General features: G+C 42.6%; 1 protein-coding gene across 11 annotated transcripts in view; it reads right to left on the reverse strand.

Moving 5' to 3' along the window:
* The window catches only part of LOC142580219 (DENN domain-containing protein 2D-like), a 674,834-nt gene that overhangs the window by 526,965 nt on the left and 127,522 nt on the right, over positions 1-20,347 (reverse strand). For all 11 annotated transcript variants that reach the window (XR_012827652.1, XM_075691126.1, XM_075691127.1 and 8 more), the window contains exon 5: positions 14,579-14,719. Coding sequence is in view for 10 of the 11 variants with exons in the window: in XM_075691126.1 (XP_075547241.1) it covers positions 14,579-14,719 (141 nt within the window). In the remaining variant the exon portion in view is untranslated. The remainder of the gene's footprint in view (positions 1-14,578; positions 14,720-20,347) is intronic.

A 20,347-nucleotide genomic window follows, 5' to 3' on the forward strand; every position in this document is an offset into this window, starting at 1 on the left:
TGTCCAGACCTCTTCCTTTTAAGTCGTCAAGGTAACAAAGACAGGTGGTCCATTTGTAGCCTCGCAAGAAGGGAGTCCATCACAAGTTCAAATGTCGCAGGAACATTGCATAGGCCAAAGGGCATGACTTTGAACTGATATAAGCCATTCGGCGTGATGAAGGCCGTCTTCTCGCAGTCCATTTCATCAACTGAAATCTGCCAGTAGCCAGATCGGACATCGATGGATGAGAAGTATTAGCTCCGTGCAAGCAGTCCAAGGTGTCATCGATGCGTGGTAGTGGGTAGATTTCTTTTCGCATGATCTTGTTTAAGTGGTGATAATCGACGCAAAAACGCCAGGTACCATCTTTCTTTTTCACGAGGACAACAGAGCCATCAGCCCCCCAAGGGCTAGCTGATGGCTCAATGACCCCTTTGCGAAGCATTTTGTTCACTTCTGATTGGATGACTCGACGTTCAGCATGCGATACCCGATAGGGATGCTGACGAATAGGATTCATGTCTCCAGTGTTTATACGGTGGTGAACAACAGACGTTTGGCCTGTCGCAGAAATCAAAGATGTCACTGTACGATTCAAGCAGGAGACGTATGTCCGTGACCTGTGTAGACGTGAGGTCAGGTGTAATCATTTGCGCGAAGTCATCCTTTAAGGAACCAGAGCTGTGAGTTGCAATTGGTGCTAATAAGCCACTCTCGGCATTCAGACTTTCAATGTCAAATTCGGACCAACTAGAAACGCTGGCCAAGAATATGCCCACCGGAATCACTTGAGGGCACAGGCTGAAATTCAGAAGCGGTAGAATGACGTCATTATTAGTAACCATGATCAACGTATGTGGAACAGCAATGTTCCGGTTCAAAAGCACGTCGATGATGGGGCGAAGCACATAGTCACCATCAGGAACCTGTGGCTGGGCGGTCAAAGTGACGTAAGTAACTGCCTCGGGTGACAGACGCACATCGTGAAGCGAGCACACGTGCGGTGGGGCGGCGCTTGGAGCATCGGCGAGTTGAGGCAGTTCTAACTGAACAACACCGGTCGCGCAGTTGATGAGAGCAGGATGCATGGATAAAAAGTCCAATCCAAGGATAACATCATGAGGGCAGCAGTCAATCACAGCAAGGAGAACAGAAGTAGGTCAGCCGGCTATACTTAAAGGTGCAGTACACATTCCAAGAACAACCAGCAGGCTGTCGTCGGCCATATGAAGCACTCGGGCAGCTGCTGGGGTGAGAACCTTTAAACATCTATGTAGGCTAGCACTCATCAGAGATACGCCGTCTATTTTAACGTCAATTACATTTCTCCTTGAGGGCACAGACAGAGGATTTGCATCAGTAGTTGGCAATGCAGCACCACATCCGGGGGCTGCATTTCCTAGTTTTCCGAAAGAGTGCGGCCAAAAGCCACAGGAGAGGAAAGGCGATGTGGCTGCGGGGAATGGGATGGTGGGCGGCATATTTGCGGTGAACGAGATTGGAGTCCGTGTGGCGATGGTGAGCGACTGTACCACGTGTTTTTGGCAGAGTTGTTGGCGGTGTTAGACTGGTGGGCTGTGGGCGACAGATTGCGGGCATTTCCACCAAAACAGCTCAGGCTGGTCGGCGTGCGAGGTGTTGAGGGCCACGAGTTGCGACAGTATCGGGCGACATGGCCAATGCAGCGACAGGTGAAACATATCAGCTGGCCATCCTCAGTTCTCTATTCAGTCGGGTTGCGATAAGTCTGAGAGAAATGTCGGAGTGGAGCAAAAATTGTAGAAGGGCGTTTGTTGGCTCTGGGGTTAGCGACAGCACAGACAGAATGTAGGCTAATGTTTTCAAGTTCCTGGCGAACGCTGGCTTGTACGAGGAGAAATGAAAATGTGGTAGCATCAGTGCTACGCGAACAGAAAGCTGCAGGCACCATCGCATCCAGTTCACATCTAACAATTTGCACCACATTCTTTGATGGTGACGTACGCTGCTGTGCGGGTTGATCTTCACACGTCGACGTTGTGGCAGTATTGGGAAGTCGTGCGAATGGTTGAAAAATTTCTCTTTGCATTGGTCCCAGCTGGTTTGCTCCTCTTCTTGGTCTTCGTACAACACCTTTGCCGTGCCTCTGAGGTAAAACAACAGGTTAGCTAGCATAAGCGTAGGGTCCCAATTGTTGATTCCACTCACGCATTCGCACATAGCCACCCACTCCTCAATGTCGGCGCCATCGGTCCCGCAGAAAGTTCCAGGATCCTTAGGTTGCACGACAGCTGAAGGTGACAGCGATGTATCATGCGACGGTGACGTAGGAGGCGGCAACAATGTTGATCCCGAGTGCTGACCGTCGTTCATGGTGCGGATGGTGATGCGACGTGCACTGCAGAGCTCCGTTTTCAGCCGTGGAACCCTGCACCTCTCACCAATATGTTACAGGGATGTTGGGAGGATAGAAGATTGTATTTACAATATATATACAAAATAAGTGAGATTAGATAAGATGGCTAACCACCAACACGCAGGAGCCAGCGTCTCCAATGTTCTTCCTCCTCTCTCTTCTTTCATCTTTCCGTAACAATATTTTTCATCACTGTAAAGCAGCACATTCCCAGTGCCACTTACCTAGTTACCCAAGTTGGCATCAAAGACGTTCATTGAAAAGCAACACTGTCATATATAAGAGGCACACGGCGCAGAAAGAAAGGAAGAGGACGATGTGCACGTATCGCTCCGAATGGCAAGCCCTCGAGGCGCGTGACTCGAGCTGTGATTGAGAGAGAAGCGGTGCTGAGCTGGCATTATCGATGTGGCTTTTGAGTTTTGAGTGTAATTAAAATCTATTTGCTGTGCTGCCCTGTGTCTCCCAACCCCATGTCTTGCAACATCCGCACGCCCCTGAGATCGGTGACACGCGACAATTGGCGATCCTGCCAGGAGCCATTTCAGGATTCTTTCCAGGATCCGTTCTGGGATACGTTCCAGGATCCGTTCTGGGATACGTTCCAGGATCCGTTCTGGGATTTGTTCCAGTAATCTATTTCAGCCCTGTCACTGATGTTGGTGGTTTAGAGATAGAGTGGGAACGTTTGGTGGCGATAGCTGAAGATTTAAACCTGTCAAATGACAAGACGATGGCGTTCTTCGAAAAGCAACATGAACGTGCGAAGAGCACAAAAAAGAAAAAAAATTAGAATTGAAGATAAAACTAGCGGAGATGGGCGCAGGCTCTCATGATGGCATGAGTATACCCAGATCGACGTTATCCGACTCACCTTCTTCCAGCCCAAGGCCGATTTGCCCTAGGAAATTGATGTCACCTTTCAATGAGCGGAGTGATGACCTGGATGCATATTTGCGTCGGTTTCAAAGAATAGCAGTTGGGCAAGGCTGGGAGAGGAGCAAGTGGGCTAATGCTTTAGGCCTGTGTTTAGTGGGCAAGGCTCTGAGTGTCTTTGGGCGTATGCCAGCAGAGCAGCTTAAATTAGACTATGACAAAAGGAATTCTTCTTGGGCAAGTTGGTGCTTAGATTTCCTAGGTATACATTGTGGCGCAAAATACATTTAATGAAAAGGGACAAAAGGAAGGAAGACAGTGAAGCGCCAAGACAGTTGGCGCTTGACTGTCTTCCTTTTTTCTGTCCCTTTTTAAGAAATGTATTTTGCACCACAAAGTATACCTAGGAAGACTATGACAAGGTGAAGAAAACTTAATTGCAAAGATTGAGGTTGACCGCAGTAGGGTTCCGGGAGAAGTTTAGGTCATGTAATTAAGATTCAGCAAAAGGCAAGCAGTTCGCCTGTCATCTAACAAATTATTTTGAGAGACGGATAGAGCTGTCCGAGATGGACAAAATGTATGAATGGGTTCGCGACAAAGTCGTAGGTGAACAATTTCTTGCCAGGTGTAGCAGCAGTTTGGCGATATTCCTTAAAGAGAGAAAACTACAAACCGTGGAGCAGATGGCAGAACACATAGCTCAGTTTGTAGAGGCACAAGGATTGAGAAATTTGGGAAAGGGTGACAAAGATGCGCACGCAACAGCAGTAGCAGAGATGAAGAAACAGGGGCAAATTAGTAGACAAAGGGGACACCAGAAATGTTTTCTATGTAGCCGGTTCAATTCAATTATGGGGTTTTACATGCCAAAACCACTTTCTGATTATGAGGCACGCCGTAGTGGAGGACTCTGGAGATTTCGACCACCTGGGGTTCTTTAACGTGCAACTAAATCTAAGTACACAGGTGTTTTCACATTTCGCCCCCACTGAAATGCAGCCGCCGTGGCCAGGACTCGATCCCGTGACCTCGTGCTCAGCAGCCCAACACCACAGCCACTGAGCAACCACGGCGGGTATGTAATTGGTTAGGTCATTTAGAGGTGAACTGCCAAGTGAGAGGTAAAATATTTACTTATTTATTTTACAATAACCCTAAAGGCTCTCTAGGGAGGGTATTACATAGGGTAAAGGTTACATCGGTGAGGCAAACAGTGCGTAAATGTAAATACAATAGAAAAACAAAACTGGGACAAAATTACAGTGCATCAACGTATATAAAAAAAAAAATAGAAATAGTTATCAGTACAGCAACTGTAAATGACTTGTAAAAACTATGACAACGTCATGGAGGCTTTGGTTATTGGAGCATTAAAAAAAGTTCTGTTTATAGATCAGAGAGTTAAACGTGATATATTAGGTATGCATGGTATTGCGTAGAGCGTCTGAATTTCGAGGCATTTGTTTCGGTGACAATGTGCATTGGCAGATTATTCCACTCTTTCGCGGTGCGAGGTATAATTGACTGACCAAATGCGAGGGAATGACACATGATGCATTTGACTTTGCAAGAATGATCCCAACGTGGAAAAATGGCTGAGGGTTCACACATGAACTTGTTATGCAGAGATACGTGATAGTAAAGCTTATGGAATAGCGTTAAACGAGATATATTACGGCGAAGGGACAAAGCTTCAAGCTCAGCGTGATGTTTTAATGCTGTTACACTGGTTTCTCGTGAATAATCTGAAAAGAAGCATACAGCACGGTTTTGCAGGGCTTCTAAGTCAGTTATTAGGTATGTCTGATGGAGATCCCATATGGCTGACGCGTACTCTATTCTAGGGCGTATTACTGTTGTGCACACCAATTTGTGTAAGTGTACGGGAGCACGTTTGAGGTTATGTTTAAGGAAACCAAGTGAACGGTTTGCAGAAACGAGGGCATGGTTAATGTGAGAATTCCACGTCAAGTTAGGGGTTAGGTGTACGCCAAGATATTTATAGCTGGAAACTTGTTCAACAAGGCTGTCGTTTAAGATGTAAGATGTTGATGTTCGGGGTGCCTGATCAGTAAAAGACATGAATTTAGTTTTAGCAAGATTTAGAGGCATTAGCCAAGTTGAACACCATACGTTTATTGCGTTTAGGTTAGATTGAAGAATGTCATGATCACAGAGTGAATATTATGATATATGATGCAATCATCAGCAAATAGTCTGATATTGGACTTGATGCGCTCTGGTAGATCATTAATATAAATTAGAAAAAGTAGGGGCCCAAGCACACTTCCCTGTGGTACACCAGATGTTACGGGGACTAGAGATGAGTTGCGAGTGTTAACCGATGCAAATCGCATCCTGTTAGAAAATCTTTTATCCATGTGACCACAGTAGAGTCAATGTTCAGCTGTGTAAGTTTGTGAATAAGTCGACGATGAGGGACACAGTCGAATGCTTTTGAATAATCTAGGAATATGGCATCTACTTGAATTCCGGTGTCTATTGATGAATGCATGTCGTGAATAAAGCCAGCGAGCTGAGTGTCACATGAATTGCCTCTGCGAAAACCGTGCTGCTGCTTAAATATGAGGTTATGTTCTGCAAGGTAGTTAATGACCTGGGAGTGTATAATATGTTCGACTAATTTACAGATGTTACTTGTTAAAAAAACTGGTTGATAGTTAAGCGGTGAAGAATGATCCCCAGACTTGAAGAATGGCACTACCTTAGCCACCTTCCAATCGTGAGGGATAACGCCTGTTCGTAGTGATTGTGAAAATAAGGCGAACAGTATTGGGAAGATGCCTGAGGCTATATTTTTTTGAATTGTTTTATTTAAGCCAGTATTATCAGCGGAAGATGAAATCTTAAGATTAGTAAGGAGAGAATAAATTCCAGAATCTGTAATTATTACTTCCAGCATAAACCAATCAGTGCAAGTCATGATGGCTAACGGTTCTAAACATTCGCGTGTGAATACCAATGAAAATGTTTCATTCAGTAGTTGGGAACAATCAGTGTCAGTTATTGCTGCGCCGTCATGATCAGTAAGGACGATGTCAGGATTATGCTTGGGATTAATGACACGTCAAAAGTGCCGAGGGCCAGTTGTTAACATCGATGACAGGTCCCGTTTATAGTTGAGTAAACTTTGGTATTCTTTGTCACATGCTTTGTACGGACGCCAGGATTCAGATGATCTATTTCTGTCAGCTTGCCTGAATAATCTTTTTTTCTTGTTATTTAGGCGACGAAGGTTTAGCGAAAACCAAGGAGCAGTGTTATCGGATTTTATGGAAATGATTGGGATGTATTTATCTATGAGATTAGTGAGTGCGTTTTTAAGTAGTAACCAGTTTTCTTCTACTGTCCGACACAAGTAATCTCTCAGAAAGTCAACAAAAAAAAGCGATAGTTCATTGTTAATACGATCAAAGTTAGCTCTTTTGTAACACCTAATCTCCTTGCTGATAATTTGCCTTTTGATAGAGGAAGGAACAAAGCGACCAGTTAAAACATCATGATCGGATAGATCACTAATATGAGTCATTTCAGAACATATATCTGGATTGTTCGTTAGGATCAAATCAAGAATATTAGAAGAGTGCGCAGAACATCGTGCCGGGCTTGAAATTAACTGGGTTAGACTGAAATCGAGAAACACTGGAGGAACGCATGGGACTCTGACTGTGTACTATAGGTTGACTGAGTGGACCATGCTATGTCTGGGAAATTAAAATCAGCAAAAATGATTACAATAGAATGTGGAAACAGATGAGTAAGTTCGATAAAAATGTGATGAAATTCTGCTGTGAACCAATGAGTGAGGTCTGGTGGGCGATAAAGGACACCAAGAGTTATGTTACTCGATCTGAATTTAAAACTAGTCACTATGCATTCAAGGAAAGTGTTAATAACCATGGGCACTCCAATATACTCTGTTTATTGCAAGGAGGACACCACCACGTCAGCGATTTTTCCTATTGCAACGAAAGCTATTAAAATCAGTTGAATATGTTTTCATTAGGAATAGCATGATTCAACCAAGTTTGAGTTAATGCTATTACTGTGGCCGATATTGAGTCGATTAGTGAAGCTAGTGCGACATTTTTAGAAAAACGCTTCTAATGTTAGTGAACAAAAAGCAGCAACCGTCCTCAGTACTAATCATACTATTTGTTAATGTTTGTGGTGTTTGTGGAAGCTTAGGTGAAGTTGAAAGGTTGGTGCCATGTCAAACTGGAGACACAACCGGGGAAAGAAGCTTCGCACAATTTGCTTGAGTGTCCCATATGTACACTTCCTTGTTTATTTTTAGTTTGTTAAAGACAAGGCTTACACGGTCTTTTTCTTTCGTTATGGTTTTTGAGAACTGCCATAGTTTACGTCTTTTATGGCGAACCGCCTCGGAGTAATCACGAGAAATGCCAAAGTTAGTATCTTTCAGCTTGTGGCCATTACTAAGCACTGTTTCGATTTCTTTTTCATTGAAAAACTTTACAATAATTGGTCGAGTGTGTTTATTTGAAAATCATCCAAGGTGATCCGCACGTGCGATTGAAGCTGTTGATACTCCTAGTTGGTCTTTGCAGAATTTAGTTACTATTTGCTCGGACGTTTCTCAGACTTCCAAATCATCCGTATCTTGTATGCCATAAAAGAGAAGATTAGAGTGCCTCGAGCAGTTTTCCAAATCGTCTATTCTGTCTTGCATCATCTATATATCATGCTCGCTGCTGCTGCAAGACTGAGGCGACACTCCTGATGCAAATTTTGATTCTAAATCCTGGATTTCATTTTGCATTTTTGCTAGATTAATGTCTTGGCTTGAGATTGGTCTCTCTGAGCAAAGTGACTCAAGTTTAGCTTCAACTTCATGTACGCGTTTAGTTAGTAATTCAAGATAATTTTTTAGTCCAATGTGTATGTGTAACACTTTGTTCACTGATTCCAACAAGCTAGAATTACTGTACTCGCTTCCAAGCATTGTACGGCACTGAATACTATATGTCAAGCTTTTCTTGTGCTTTGGTCATTGGACCCAGATTCACTTCAATGTCTCCACCTAGCAATAACATGCGCCAAAGATACAGATACCTATCTTGAAAGCAATCTGCGATGGAGACAGTCTAGGCACTCCGTGTTGTGTTCTTGTCGCTTAAGTTGCGTTGAAGCGACAGGCCGCACAAAGGTCAATTCACTAGCTCCTGCTATCGCACTTCCTCACTCCAACGTTTTGATCAAGAGTTTCCGCGTTCATTGAGTGAGACATGTTCATGCTTGCTTGTACATGATGCCATGCTTGTTAATTTGGTTAGTAAGCCAATGTTTAAAAGTTTATATGGCCGATAAAACTACTATGCTTACTTTTCATATAGCTTTCTGCTAATTTGCTATCACAATCAACGCTTCTCCTTTGGTGCAAAACCAACTTTTTCTATTTATTACAACAGTGAACACGTGCACATTGCAATCGAGGGTGCATTAGAATCGAGTCAATACGGTAAACAGTGCATTTTGTTGCCACAGCCTGTTAAACAGCCAGGCTGCTCTCCTTATGAAGACCTTCTGACATGGGTTCGATTCCACTCAGCACTTATTTAAAGGATTTTTTTCATCACTGTAGAGCAGCACATTCTCAGTGCCACTTACCTAGTTACCTAAGCTGGCATCAAAGCTGTTAATTGAAAAGTGGCACACATTACTGGGACCTACCCAATGATCTAAGTTGGCATCAAAGAGGTTTATTGAAGACCATTGATTCATTGAAGTGGAATACACCCAGCCCTTCAAGTCGGTGTTTCTACGAACAGCAGTACCTGCCTGGTCCTCCATCTACAGTGACCCATGTCGGCAAGAAATAGGTACATTGAAGAGCGGCACATACACACACAATGCCATATACTCATTGACCCAAGTTGGTCCGATGGTTGGTTTCGAACACTGCTACCTAAGTCCAGCTGCTTGATCTGCTATTTATTCCACCACTGACAACCCAGTGACTCAAGTAGGCAGAAAAATGGTTAGATTCAAAGACAGACCGACAGACAAACACACATGCACCCACCCAACCACCTGTCCGTCCGTCCGTACTTACATACATACATACATACATACATACATACATACATACATACATACATACATACATACATGCATGCATGCATGCATGCATGCATGCATACATACATACATACATACATACATACATACATACATACATACATACATACATACATACATACATAGACCCTGGAATGTGCATGAAGTACCCCAATAATCCTAATGCATTAAAAAATGTTAAAGCTTAGGTGTAGCAAAATAAAGAAGACAGATACAAATGGAAGGCTGAATATGACCCTTGGGACATTTCTTTTGGTCCAGACACACAAATGAGGTTAGCTGTTTCGAACAATCACTGAAGGCAAAGGAACTTGGCAATGTTGTCCCACTTTCAACATGCCTGTTGGTCAATCCTCAAAAAGTTGGAACGATACTATGCAAGCAAGTCTACAGATGCCCAAAAATCTTGTTTTTGAAGCAGCGCGCTTTCACTGCAATCACGACTGAAACACTTTGAAAAATTCGTTAGCGCCAACAGCACCTGACCAATGGTTCACAAGCAGTGACGCGAGGAGCACGTCACAAGGATGGTGTCACTCAAGCTGGCGGCACTTTCTTAGCAGATGACATCCAGTGAGGAGCACATTGACTGAAGCTGCCATTCACATGGTGCAAAATAGCGTATGCGTGGTTTTGTTGTTTCTGCCTTTTTTTTTTTGTGTGTGGGGTTGTGCTTCAGTCGAAAGAGGGCGCTGCTCAATGGCACCGAGGGGAAAAGGGGACTGGATTAAAGGCTGACCAGGCCTGGTCTCCAGGCCATTTGCACATGTAGGCAGTGCAAGCACCTTCCGTCATTCGACCAATTTCAAGCCAAATTTCTATATAATACGGTCTTGAAAGAGCAAGTGAAACATGAAACAGATAAGTCAGTACAATGTATTTTTACGCAAAACCTGCATCTCACATGCGCCCTCCCGTGTGATCAAGGGAAGCCACAGGCTGTTTCAGCATCACAAAAAAAGAAATGCATGTGAAGCAAAGTCGCACCACAGCATCACCATCGCACAATCCCTACTTGCACGTGAAACAGGCGTTACGTGCTAGTGCTAGGGGTACGTGGCGGTGCCACAGCTAAGTTCAAATAACTGCGCAGGCCCAAAAATCAGGTGCCCCAAAAAATCTGTTGTTGACGGTATTTAACATTTTGCTTCGCTATAACCGATATCTAGTCGAATCATGAATTTCTGATTTCATTATAGGAGAATATTCCACCTAAATACCATATATACTCATGTAATGGCCGCGTAAAAGACACACCCGTGTAAAAGTCACACCTGAAACTTTGTAAAAAAAGTCCCCCCAAAAATATATTTAAACATTACCTGTGTAGCCATACACGGGTAATTTTTAATATACGTGAGAAGGTTGGCAGTGTTATCTGTTAAGCAATGTAACAATTCCGTAATTTTTTTTTTTCTTTATCGGTGGCAAGACGAGGCAGCCGTGCTGATCTTTTGGCACTTCTAGGCAGCAAAAGTGCTGCCTCCAATAATTAGCGGCTGCCTCAGAGACACTCTTGTCACTGGTCTGTGGGGCATCGCCATTTATTGCAGCTAGCAGGTATGTCGTGCTATGGGAATTGCCAAGAAAAGCCAGAGCCAGTACAAGCGAGTACTGTAGTTCAATAATGGCAAGTACCACCGAAAATATTTACGGAAAAAAAAAATGTCTTTTTCTCTGTGTAATGGCTGCACCCCTGATTTTACCCTAAATCTCGGGGAAAAAACACCTGTGGCTATTGCACCAGTACATACAGTAAAGCGTGACCAAGGAAATTTTAAATTTACTTCTTTATAACCGACAATTCATTATATCCATGTTCGTAATTTTGGCCCTTTCAGGGTCATTGACGTAAATATACAGCACCGCGAACGAGTCCAAAATGGTTGGTGCCATACATTTACGGCACCGTCTGTATGTTTAAACTTTCCTAACTTTTTCTTTCCTGGCATGTGCTGCCACTCAGAAGGGTTTGGGTGCAAGCTAGTTGGCACCAGATCATTCATATTTACAACAGCGACAAAAAAGACACGGACAAGGGAGGACACAGGACGAGCGCTGACTGCCAACACCTTTATTGGAGCCTTCACAAATATATGCAATTCGCAACGGGCACAAAGACAGTGAAAGAAAAAGGGGAAGGCGAGTCATTGTCGGTCAACTCCTGCTGCGCATGTGTCAATAACATTGAACGATATAAAAGTAACCATAACATGGTGGACACAGGCCAAACTGATTAACTTCTAAGGAACTTCAGTTCTTTATGATTTCGAGGTTTGACATTCACAAGAGAATTGCCGAAAAACGGCCAAATCCGCTTCCTTGACCTTGCACTACACCTCCAGGAAGGGCACATGTGTTGGATGTATGCCCCGCGTCCCAAAAAACACCTTCTCCTCTACACATCCAACCATTCTAAAGTGGTGAAGCGCTCCATTGCCCTAGGGGCCCTTAGAAATGCGGTCGATCGTTCTTGCCCCCACTCGATGTCCAGCAGCCTCTCTAATCAAGTCCAGCGGCTTAAGGCAAGTGGCTATCCTGCACAACTGCTGTCATCCTTGGTGGAAGTTTTATTGCAAGAGCCTCGTTCCCCCAAGAAACAGCACGAAGCAGGTGACGACTTAACCAAGGCTGTTGCGATCCCGTATATACATGGAGTGTCCCATCGCATCAAGAAAGCCGCAGGCTGGGCCGGTGTAAAGGTCGTGTTTACTGCGCCTACAAGTTGGGAAGGATGTGCAAAAAAGCCAACGAAAGCCGGAGAACACCTGGACTGTGCAATAAGCAGCATGTCGCCAAGCCTGTAGATTGCAGTACCAATGTAGTGTATTCCATTCCCACCTCTTGCGGCTGAACTTACATAGGGCAAACAGGATGTTGTATTAATGAACGTTTGCGTGAGCATGCGCACTGTGTCAAGATTAAGACTGGCAGTAATCTGGCTGTTCATTGTGCAAAGTGTGGCTGTTCACCACTCTAGGACGACATGTGTATTGAAAAGGTACAGCAATCAGATGGCCAGAGAAATCTTTGAGGTATTTTCAATGTGTCAGTTAGGAGCCACCTGTGTTAGTTCCCCTTCCATAGCACTTTGTAAGAAAGAACTTAAGTTCCTTAGAAGTTAATCAGTTTGGCCTGTGTCCACCATGTTATGGTTACTTTTATATTGTTTAATGTTATTGACTCAGACCATGCTTCACACCATTATCGGATATTCTATCCCTTTTTAAGAAGTACAATGAAATCTCGTAACTACAAACTTAATATTACCCATTTTTTCACATTAATGAAAATTTGAAAGTCCCTAGCCGAAAGCCTATTTATATGTGAAAATGTTTTAGTATATTACAAATTTAGAAACACTGAATATTTCCAAAAAAACAAGCGAAATTTATGCTTTCTCTGTATCAGTAGCACTTCAAAATAATGAATTTGTAACCTGGATTATCACGCATATCTGCAAATTACAAAACCATAAAGAAAGGGGCACCACCATCAGCAGCAGATATTTCTTGTCGGCTGGGGTTATAAACCAGACTTATTGACATTGCCTGCAGCTATCATAGCCTGCAGAAATAAAATCTACCCCCAGTAGCACCATAGGCACTGTGAAGGCCGCATGATCATACACATTGCATGTTCACAACTGTGACAGTACTGAAGCATTGGGGAAAAAAAGATTGTGGTCGAAAAGTAGGTTTGCTTAGAACACCACCTAAACCAGAGATGGATCAGCCCAAACAGGCGAATAACACAAGAAAATTGATAAAACTCATGGACACTTTGGGGCTTCAGTAACCTTTGGCAGCAGTGATGTAGCATGTTCAGATATGCAAAAATTATGTAAGTGCTTGCTGTGCGATTAACTGACAGTCAGCAACATTATCAGCGATTTTATGTGTAGTGGTTGCAATGGCTCAAGGTGCATTATCTATCCTCACACTGCTGCATGGTTATTGTGTGGTAGCCAACTCAAGAATCCCTGGGTCATCATCACTGCAGTGTCATCCTGCTGCAGAGGCTCACAACTTTACTTCAATGGCTGTCGGCACAGTGACATATGTGACACACACTTGTGAAGTGTAAACAGATTGAGGTCTGTACGAGCTCCGAGGGCACCAGGCAGGAATGATATAAACGCAAGTTCCAACTACTACTATGGTCTTCATAATTGACATAAACCATATTTGAAACAGAACAGCGTGGTTTTAACGGGGACAAGGAGGAAGACACGACACGGAAAAGCGCTGACTGGCAACTGAAGTTTATTGCTTGGAACGAAGAATGTATAACAGCTCCAACCAACAGGAGAAACCAAAAAACATACATATATTCACAGTCAATCATACATGCCACACTGAACAAGGGACATAACTGTAATCATCATATTCCCCCCCCCCCCTTAATATGCCAGTTCTTTGGACGTAATCGATAAGGAGGGGCTACTGACTCATGCGTTTTTTGACCAGGTGATGTGCACTGCTTCGATGATTTCAAGCGTTAGTTGGTTACTATGTTTACTTAAAACTTGTGTTCGAGCGAAGCCATTTTGGAATACAGCCGGGCAACACATCGGAGGTCAACCGCGTAGAACCCGTACATAAACCCTTTTGCGGATGTGCTGCTTGCAGATTTAGGCGATTCCTGCTGTTGACTTTAGTTTTTAAAGCCAATTTGTGTGTTTTTGATACAATCATATTTCAAAATATGAGTGATCTTTAGTGGTCCCATGAGATTCACTATACTCAGCTTTCACTGTACTCAATAGTTGTGGAATCTCTACACATATTCACTAAGCTATCCACATATGCTTTCTGTACTCTCTGACCACATAATGCCCCCATGACAGTTGCTAAAACGAACATCTTTTTGCGATTCATGAGGGCCACATTGATAGACTGGCTATACTTTGGAAACATGACAATTTCAAGACTGGTGACATAATAGAGGTGATCCATTGTTGCATATCCTTTCCTAAAGCCAGCCTGTTTTCTTCATCTATTAGAGTTGTGTGTCGACTTCATTTTAATACAAAATTATTTAAGTGAATATCTTTAATAACAATGAAAGCAAGCTAATGCATATATAGTTCATCCGGGTGGCCCTAATTTGCAATTCTTTGTCTACCCCCATGCTGAACATTTTGTTAACACAAGCCCAGCCACTTGAGGCAAAGCCTGCCGCAGCAGCTTCACGTACCTCCTTCGGATAGCGGTGCAGCACATCAGGCTGGGGAGACATGCTGGGGTCGATGCACCGGTAGCCGATCAGCAGCACAAACTCAAAGAGCTTCTCTGCCCCATCGCCACAGCTGTCGCACGACGCACTGTACGTGTATGCCTGCAGTGCAATAGTCACCAGGACACTTTTCAATCAAGCACTCAGTTAACATAGCGACTGAGCCACACCTTGTGAAGCATTTTCTTGACAGTAGTCGCAAACAAGAAAGTCGTTACATATATATATTGCACTCAGACCTCGAGCCATCGTGCCACCTTTGCACTTGCCATCTTGATGTTGACATCATCATTGTTCCTTGCTTTATCATTGTCGTCCTTGTTGTCAGACTGACTGTGAATGTTTCACCTGAGCAACTTTCTCGCAAGGCCATTCATAGCCTAAAATGAATTTTCACTTCATGCAACATGTTGCACTGCCCCAGAACATGTTTGCTGAGAAAAAAATAGAACTTCAGAACATATTAATATCAATAAAAACAAAGAAAGGAGGGCACAATGTACGCAATGCAACCTCTCCTTTTTTTCTCTCTCTCTTTTTTTTTACAAAACGAGTACTGTACAAGTGTCACTAGGCCCAATGTCCCAGTAAGAAAGAAACATGCTGCCTATTCGCCACGACATCAAACTATAGATGGCAGTCGGCACATTAGCATGGATAGGTAAAGACATATTTGCAGACTCAGGCGCTCGCTGTATCCGTGTGATTGCTGCATTGAGCCGTCATTGGCTTCAGTTACACAGATAGCATACAACGGGAATAACATCGTATTCTAGCACTTGGCACTTTGGTATGGCGCCAGAAAATCGCTCAATATGTTCCATCCTATTGCTCGCATCACACATGACCTTCAGCGATATGCTGGAATATACTGAATATTTTTCTAGCAGCATATCAAAGTACCATGAGCCACAACTCATTTTCGAGGCAATGTCATTTCTTTATAGTGGAATCAGAGCAACCTCAGGCACAGCTGCGACTTGTCGTGTAACCATTAAGCAACAGTCAGTATTATGTCCCTAAGATTATGTCCTGTGATATGACATGGGAGCTTCTTTTTTTTTTCCTCTGCTCAGTGACCAACGTGCTGCCTCATAAATGTTTCGTGGTATCACAACAGTTGCAAAATGATTAACATATTGCCTCAAGAAGTCACTAAAATGCAGTATTCACTTCTCACGCTGACTACCTCATTTGTTTAAAATTATGCTAAATGTTCTTTTTTTTAGTGCGTAAATTATCTCAGTTCGACAGCGGTGCACACACAGCACGAATCTGATCGCCATTCATTCTTTGCCTTCGCAGTGCTACAGATCGCATCAGATTATCACAGCCCATCTTCGCCGAAGACTGCCACGCGTTCATCGGACGGTGCGCCTGTGCTGAAACCTTGGTCCCGTGACTACCTCTACAGCAACGCCCCGAAGACAACGCACGCTATAAAAGAGGTCGGCAGCGGTGCACACACAGCACGGATCTGATCGCCATTCATTCTTTGCCTTCGCAGTGCTACAGATCGCATCAGATTATCACGGCCCATCTTCGCCGAAGACTGCCACGCGTTCATCGGACGGTGCGCCTGTGCTGAAACCTTGGTCCCGTGACTGTCCTCTACAGCAACGCCCCGAAGACAACGCACGCTATAAAAGAGGCCACACAGGCTGCATTGCACAGTTTGGCAGCGGTGCACGCACAGCACGGATCTGATCGCCATTCATTCTTTGCCTTCACAGGTGAGGAATTTTGTGCCACAAATTTTGTAAATCCTTGTAGTGCACTGCTGCCGAACAATCTACTGTTGTTGCCTGTGCTGTATTGTGCATGTGCTTTCATGTCTAATGGCGGGAAAAGATACTGGAAAGAGCACTGTAAAAGGGGGTGGCGTGCCTTCGGAACAGGACACGACAAAAGATTTGCGTGAGATGACAAGGGCTCTTGAGAATTTGAGGCGTGATTTCCGGGAAGAAATGCGGGAGCTTGAGAAAAGTGTGTCTTACTGCACTGATATTTGCAATGATGTCAAAGATACTACTAATGAGGTCAAAAACTTGAGGCTTGAAATGCAGGAATTGCTCAAACAGAACAGTGAACTGAAAGGCGAAAACGCTCGGTTATCACAAAGATGTGAAGAGCTCGAGCAATACCAGCGCCTCAACAACCTCGAGATTAAGGGTGTCCCGGATGGAAAGGACCCGCTTGCAATAACAAGCAAAATAGGCGAAAGTGTAGGTGTAACCATTGACACCATGGTTGACATTGACACGTGTCACTATGTGCGTACATTCAATGCTGATGTCAAGAACATAGTTGTTCGCTTTGTCAGACGAAATCAGCGGAATGAGCTGTTATCAAAGTGCAGAAAAAAGAAGATAGACAGCTCTATGCTCTGTCTTGAAGGAACAACCCCGGTTTTTGTGAACAAACACTTGACTCCAAAAAACAAGTCACTGCTTTCAAATGCGATTAAAAGGAAAAAGGCTGCCAAATGGAAATTTGCCTGGACGACTGGAGGCAAGGTGCTTGTACGTAAAGGTGAAGACTCTGACATAATTCACATTGCTCATGAAAGAGACTTAGATAAAATCAATTGTTGAAGACTAAATTGAATGTGATTTAATTGCCTTTCCTGTTCATGATGATGAACCCAGAGGAGGACAGCAGATACTACACAGCTGACGCTTTTAATCGTGAGTTTTCTTGTGGAAAGTTTTTTTCTGCATTACATGCAAACTGCAAAAGCATTCGACCAAAGGCAGATGACATTTCTGTTTTTTTGCATTCGTTATCAGTTGACTTCGATATTCTAACCTTTACTGAAACATGGCTTTCAGATAATGACACAAAACCAAACTTTCCAGGTTATTGGTCTGAACATCTTTGTCGTAGGCAAAAAAAGGGTGGAGGGCTGGCTATCTACTTTAAGAATACCTTTTCTTATGAACTGTTTAGTGATTTCTCGGTAATGAATGCCAATTTTGAATGTTTGTGTTTGCGTATCGACAAAATAGTGGTGGTCGCTCTTTATTGCCCTCTGCTAGGGGCACAAACGTTGTTTCGTAGTTTGTGGACTTACTGTTGGCTTCCCCTGTCTTTTCAAACGCATCTTGCATTATTATGGGGGACATCAATATCGACTTAAGTTTTAATGATGCTTACGTTGAAAATTTTGAGACACTGTTATCTACGTATGGCTTCGCAAACCATATAAATAAACCTACAAGACTTACAAAACAAACTGCCACTGTTTTGGATGTTTGCATAACAAACTTCAGTCCACGAGACGTCTTCAGCGGAATATTTTCATATGATCTTAGTGATCATCTGCCAGTTTTTTTTTATTTTTTTCAATTACTAAGCACTATGACAAGCCCTATATTAACAGAGAAGGTAGACGAGCCATAAACCTTCCAAGACAAAAAGAATTTTTCCACTTGGTCAGTCTGATCGACAGGAGTGAGGTTTACAATGACGAAAATGCAGACAACGCTTACGAGAAATTCTTTTCTTTACTACACGCTTTATACAATGCTGCATTTCCTGTATTACAGCCGTCCGGTCGTAATAGAAGAAAACACAAGAAACCGTGGATTAATTCAGAGCTTCATCACTGTATCAAAATAAAAAATAAGTTATTCCATGATTTTATCCATTCACGGGATCCAAATACATTCACAGAGTTTAAGAAGTATCAGAATGCTTTAACGACTGAGTTAAGAAAAGCAAAACAGTACTACTATCAGAATCTTTTTGAGAGCATATACAATAATCAGCGACAAATATGGGAGGTTATAAACTCGCTCACTTCAAGAACAAAAGCTAGGGATAGGATTACGCAGCTCGTAGTTGATGGTAAAACACTCATCGGTGAACGACTAGCTAATACAATGAACACACATTTTGTAGATGCTGGCTCCTACAATACCATGAGCAAAACAGTCCGCGACGACAGTATGCCACTAGACAGCATATTGAATCACTCTCTTTTCCTGAAACCTACTGATCCTAGTGAAATTTCAAGTATAATTGGCAAGCTAAAAAATAATACAGCTCCAGGGGTGGATGAACTTCGTCCAAATGAAATAAAATTAATATCACCTTTAATATGTGAAGTTCTTAGCTACATAATTACCTCACTCTAACAACAGGCGTATTTCCTAAGCTATTAAAAATTGCCAAAGTCACCGCAATTTTCAAAGGAGGTGATAGAAACAATTTATCTAACTACCGACCTATTTCAGTACTTCCTACACTATCTAAAATATTTGAATGCGCCATTCATGAGACGCTAGTTTCATTTTTAGAAAAGCATCAGGTGATAACTCAATGTCAATATGGCTTTCGCAAGCATCGGTCGACAGAACACGCTCTCGTACACATCAAAGACAGGATAATCGAAAACATGGAATGTAGAAAATATACACTAGGTTTGTTTTTAGACATTCAGAAAGCTTTTGATTCTATACAGTTCGATTTATTACTTAACAAATTATCAAGATAAGGTGTCCGAGGTATTGTACTAGATCTTCTAGATGGTTATCTGAATGATCCTTATCAGTTGGTGAAAATTAATGATGCGGTATCAACACTCGCGAAGCTAAAGCAAGGAGTACCACAAGGATCAATATTGGGCCCATTACTATTTCTTGTCTATATCAATGACATTGTCAAAATTGGTAGTTCTGCTGAAACCATAATGTATGCTGATGATGCCAATGTCTTTTTCTCTTCGCATAACCTACTGACACTTGAATCCTCTGTAAATGACTACCTTGTTCATCTTTCAAACTGGTTTAAGCAGAAACAAGTTAAGATTAAATGCCTCAATAACAACATATGTCATATTTCGTCCTCCCAACAAACCTCTACACCACAAACTTAACGTGAAATTTGAAAACACCCTTATAAAACAAGTTCAGACACAAAAATTTCTCGGGGTTTGGTTTCAGGAAGACTTGAGCTGGTCAGTGCACATTAGAAACCTAAGTGTAGATCTTGCCCGCACAGTTGGATGTCTATACCGGATATCCGCGCTCATGCCACTCTGGCTGAAAAAGAAGATTTATTATTCACTTTTTTATTCCAAATTAACCTATGGCTTAATGGTTTGGGGCACTACTACGGAATACAATTATACTAAACTTATTACTTTGCAGAAGAAAATTCTGCGCTGTTTTGAGTCTTATTATGGTAATGCACAGGACTTAAGAACCGCTCCTCTGTTTAGGAAACACGGCCTCCTAAAGGCAGACCAGTTATATTATTTAAAAGCGCTGCAAGTAATCCATCAGAAGAAACTATACAGAATTATGGATTCTGAAAACGCTGAATACCTTTTGAGGCACCGAAAACACCGAACACCAAAAATCCGAACAAGTGATGGAAGGCAAACAATGGCGTATCAAATACCTGCAATCTTAAACAAATTTGAAGGTAAGCTAAACTTTGAATGCAAATTAAAAGCATTTAAAAGCCAACTTAGGGAGCTATTGTTATCTTGCCAATTTAACTATAGCCAAAATTGAAGTGTTTTTCATATTTTACTGTCTTCTCACAAAGGATACATAAAACTCTATATAACACAAAATGACTCTAGCAATTGCTTTTATCTTACTTTTGTGTCGTTTCAAGCAACATTATTCAGCTTCACTGACAATTATATTTCATTCGTATGTTTTTGTACAACAGCTGTTTGTGCTGATTTATTCAAGTAAATTGCTTAGCGTCCTATTA

Source organism: Dermacentor variabilis, chromosome 4, assembly GCF_050947875.1.
Source record: "Dermacentor variabilis isolate Ectoservices chromosome 4, ASM5094787v1, whole genome shotgun sequence".
NCBI classification, from domain to species: Eukaryota; Metazoa; Arthropoda; class Arachnida; order Ixodida; family Ixodidae; genus Dermacentor; species Dermacentor variabilis.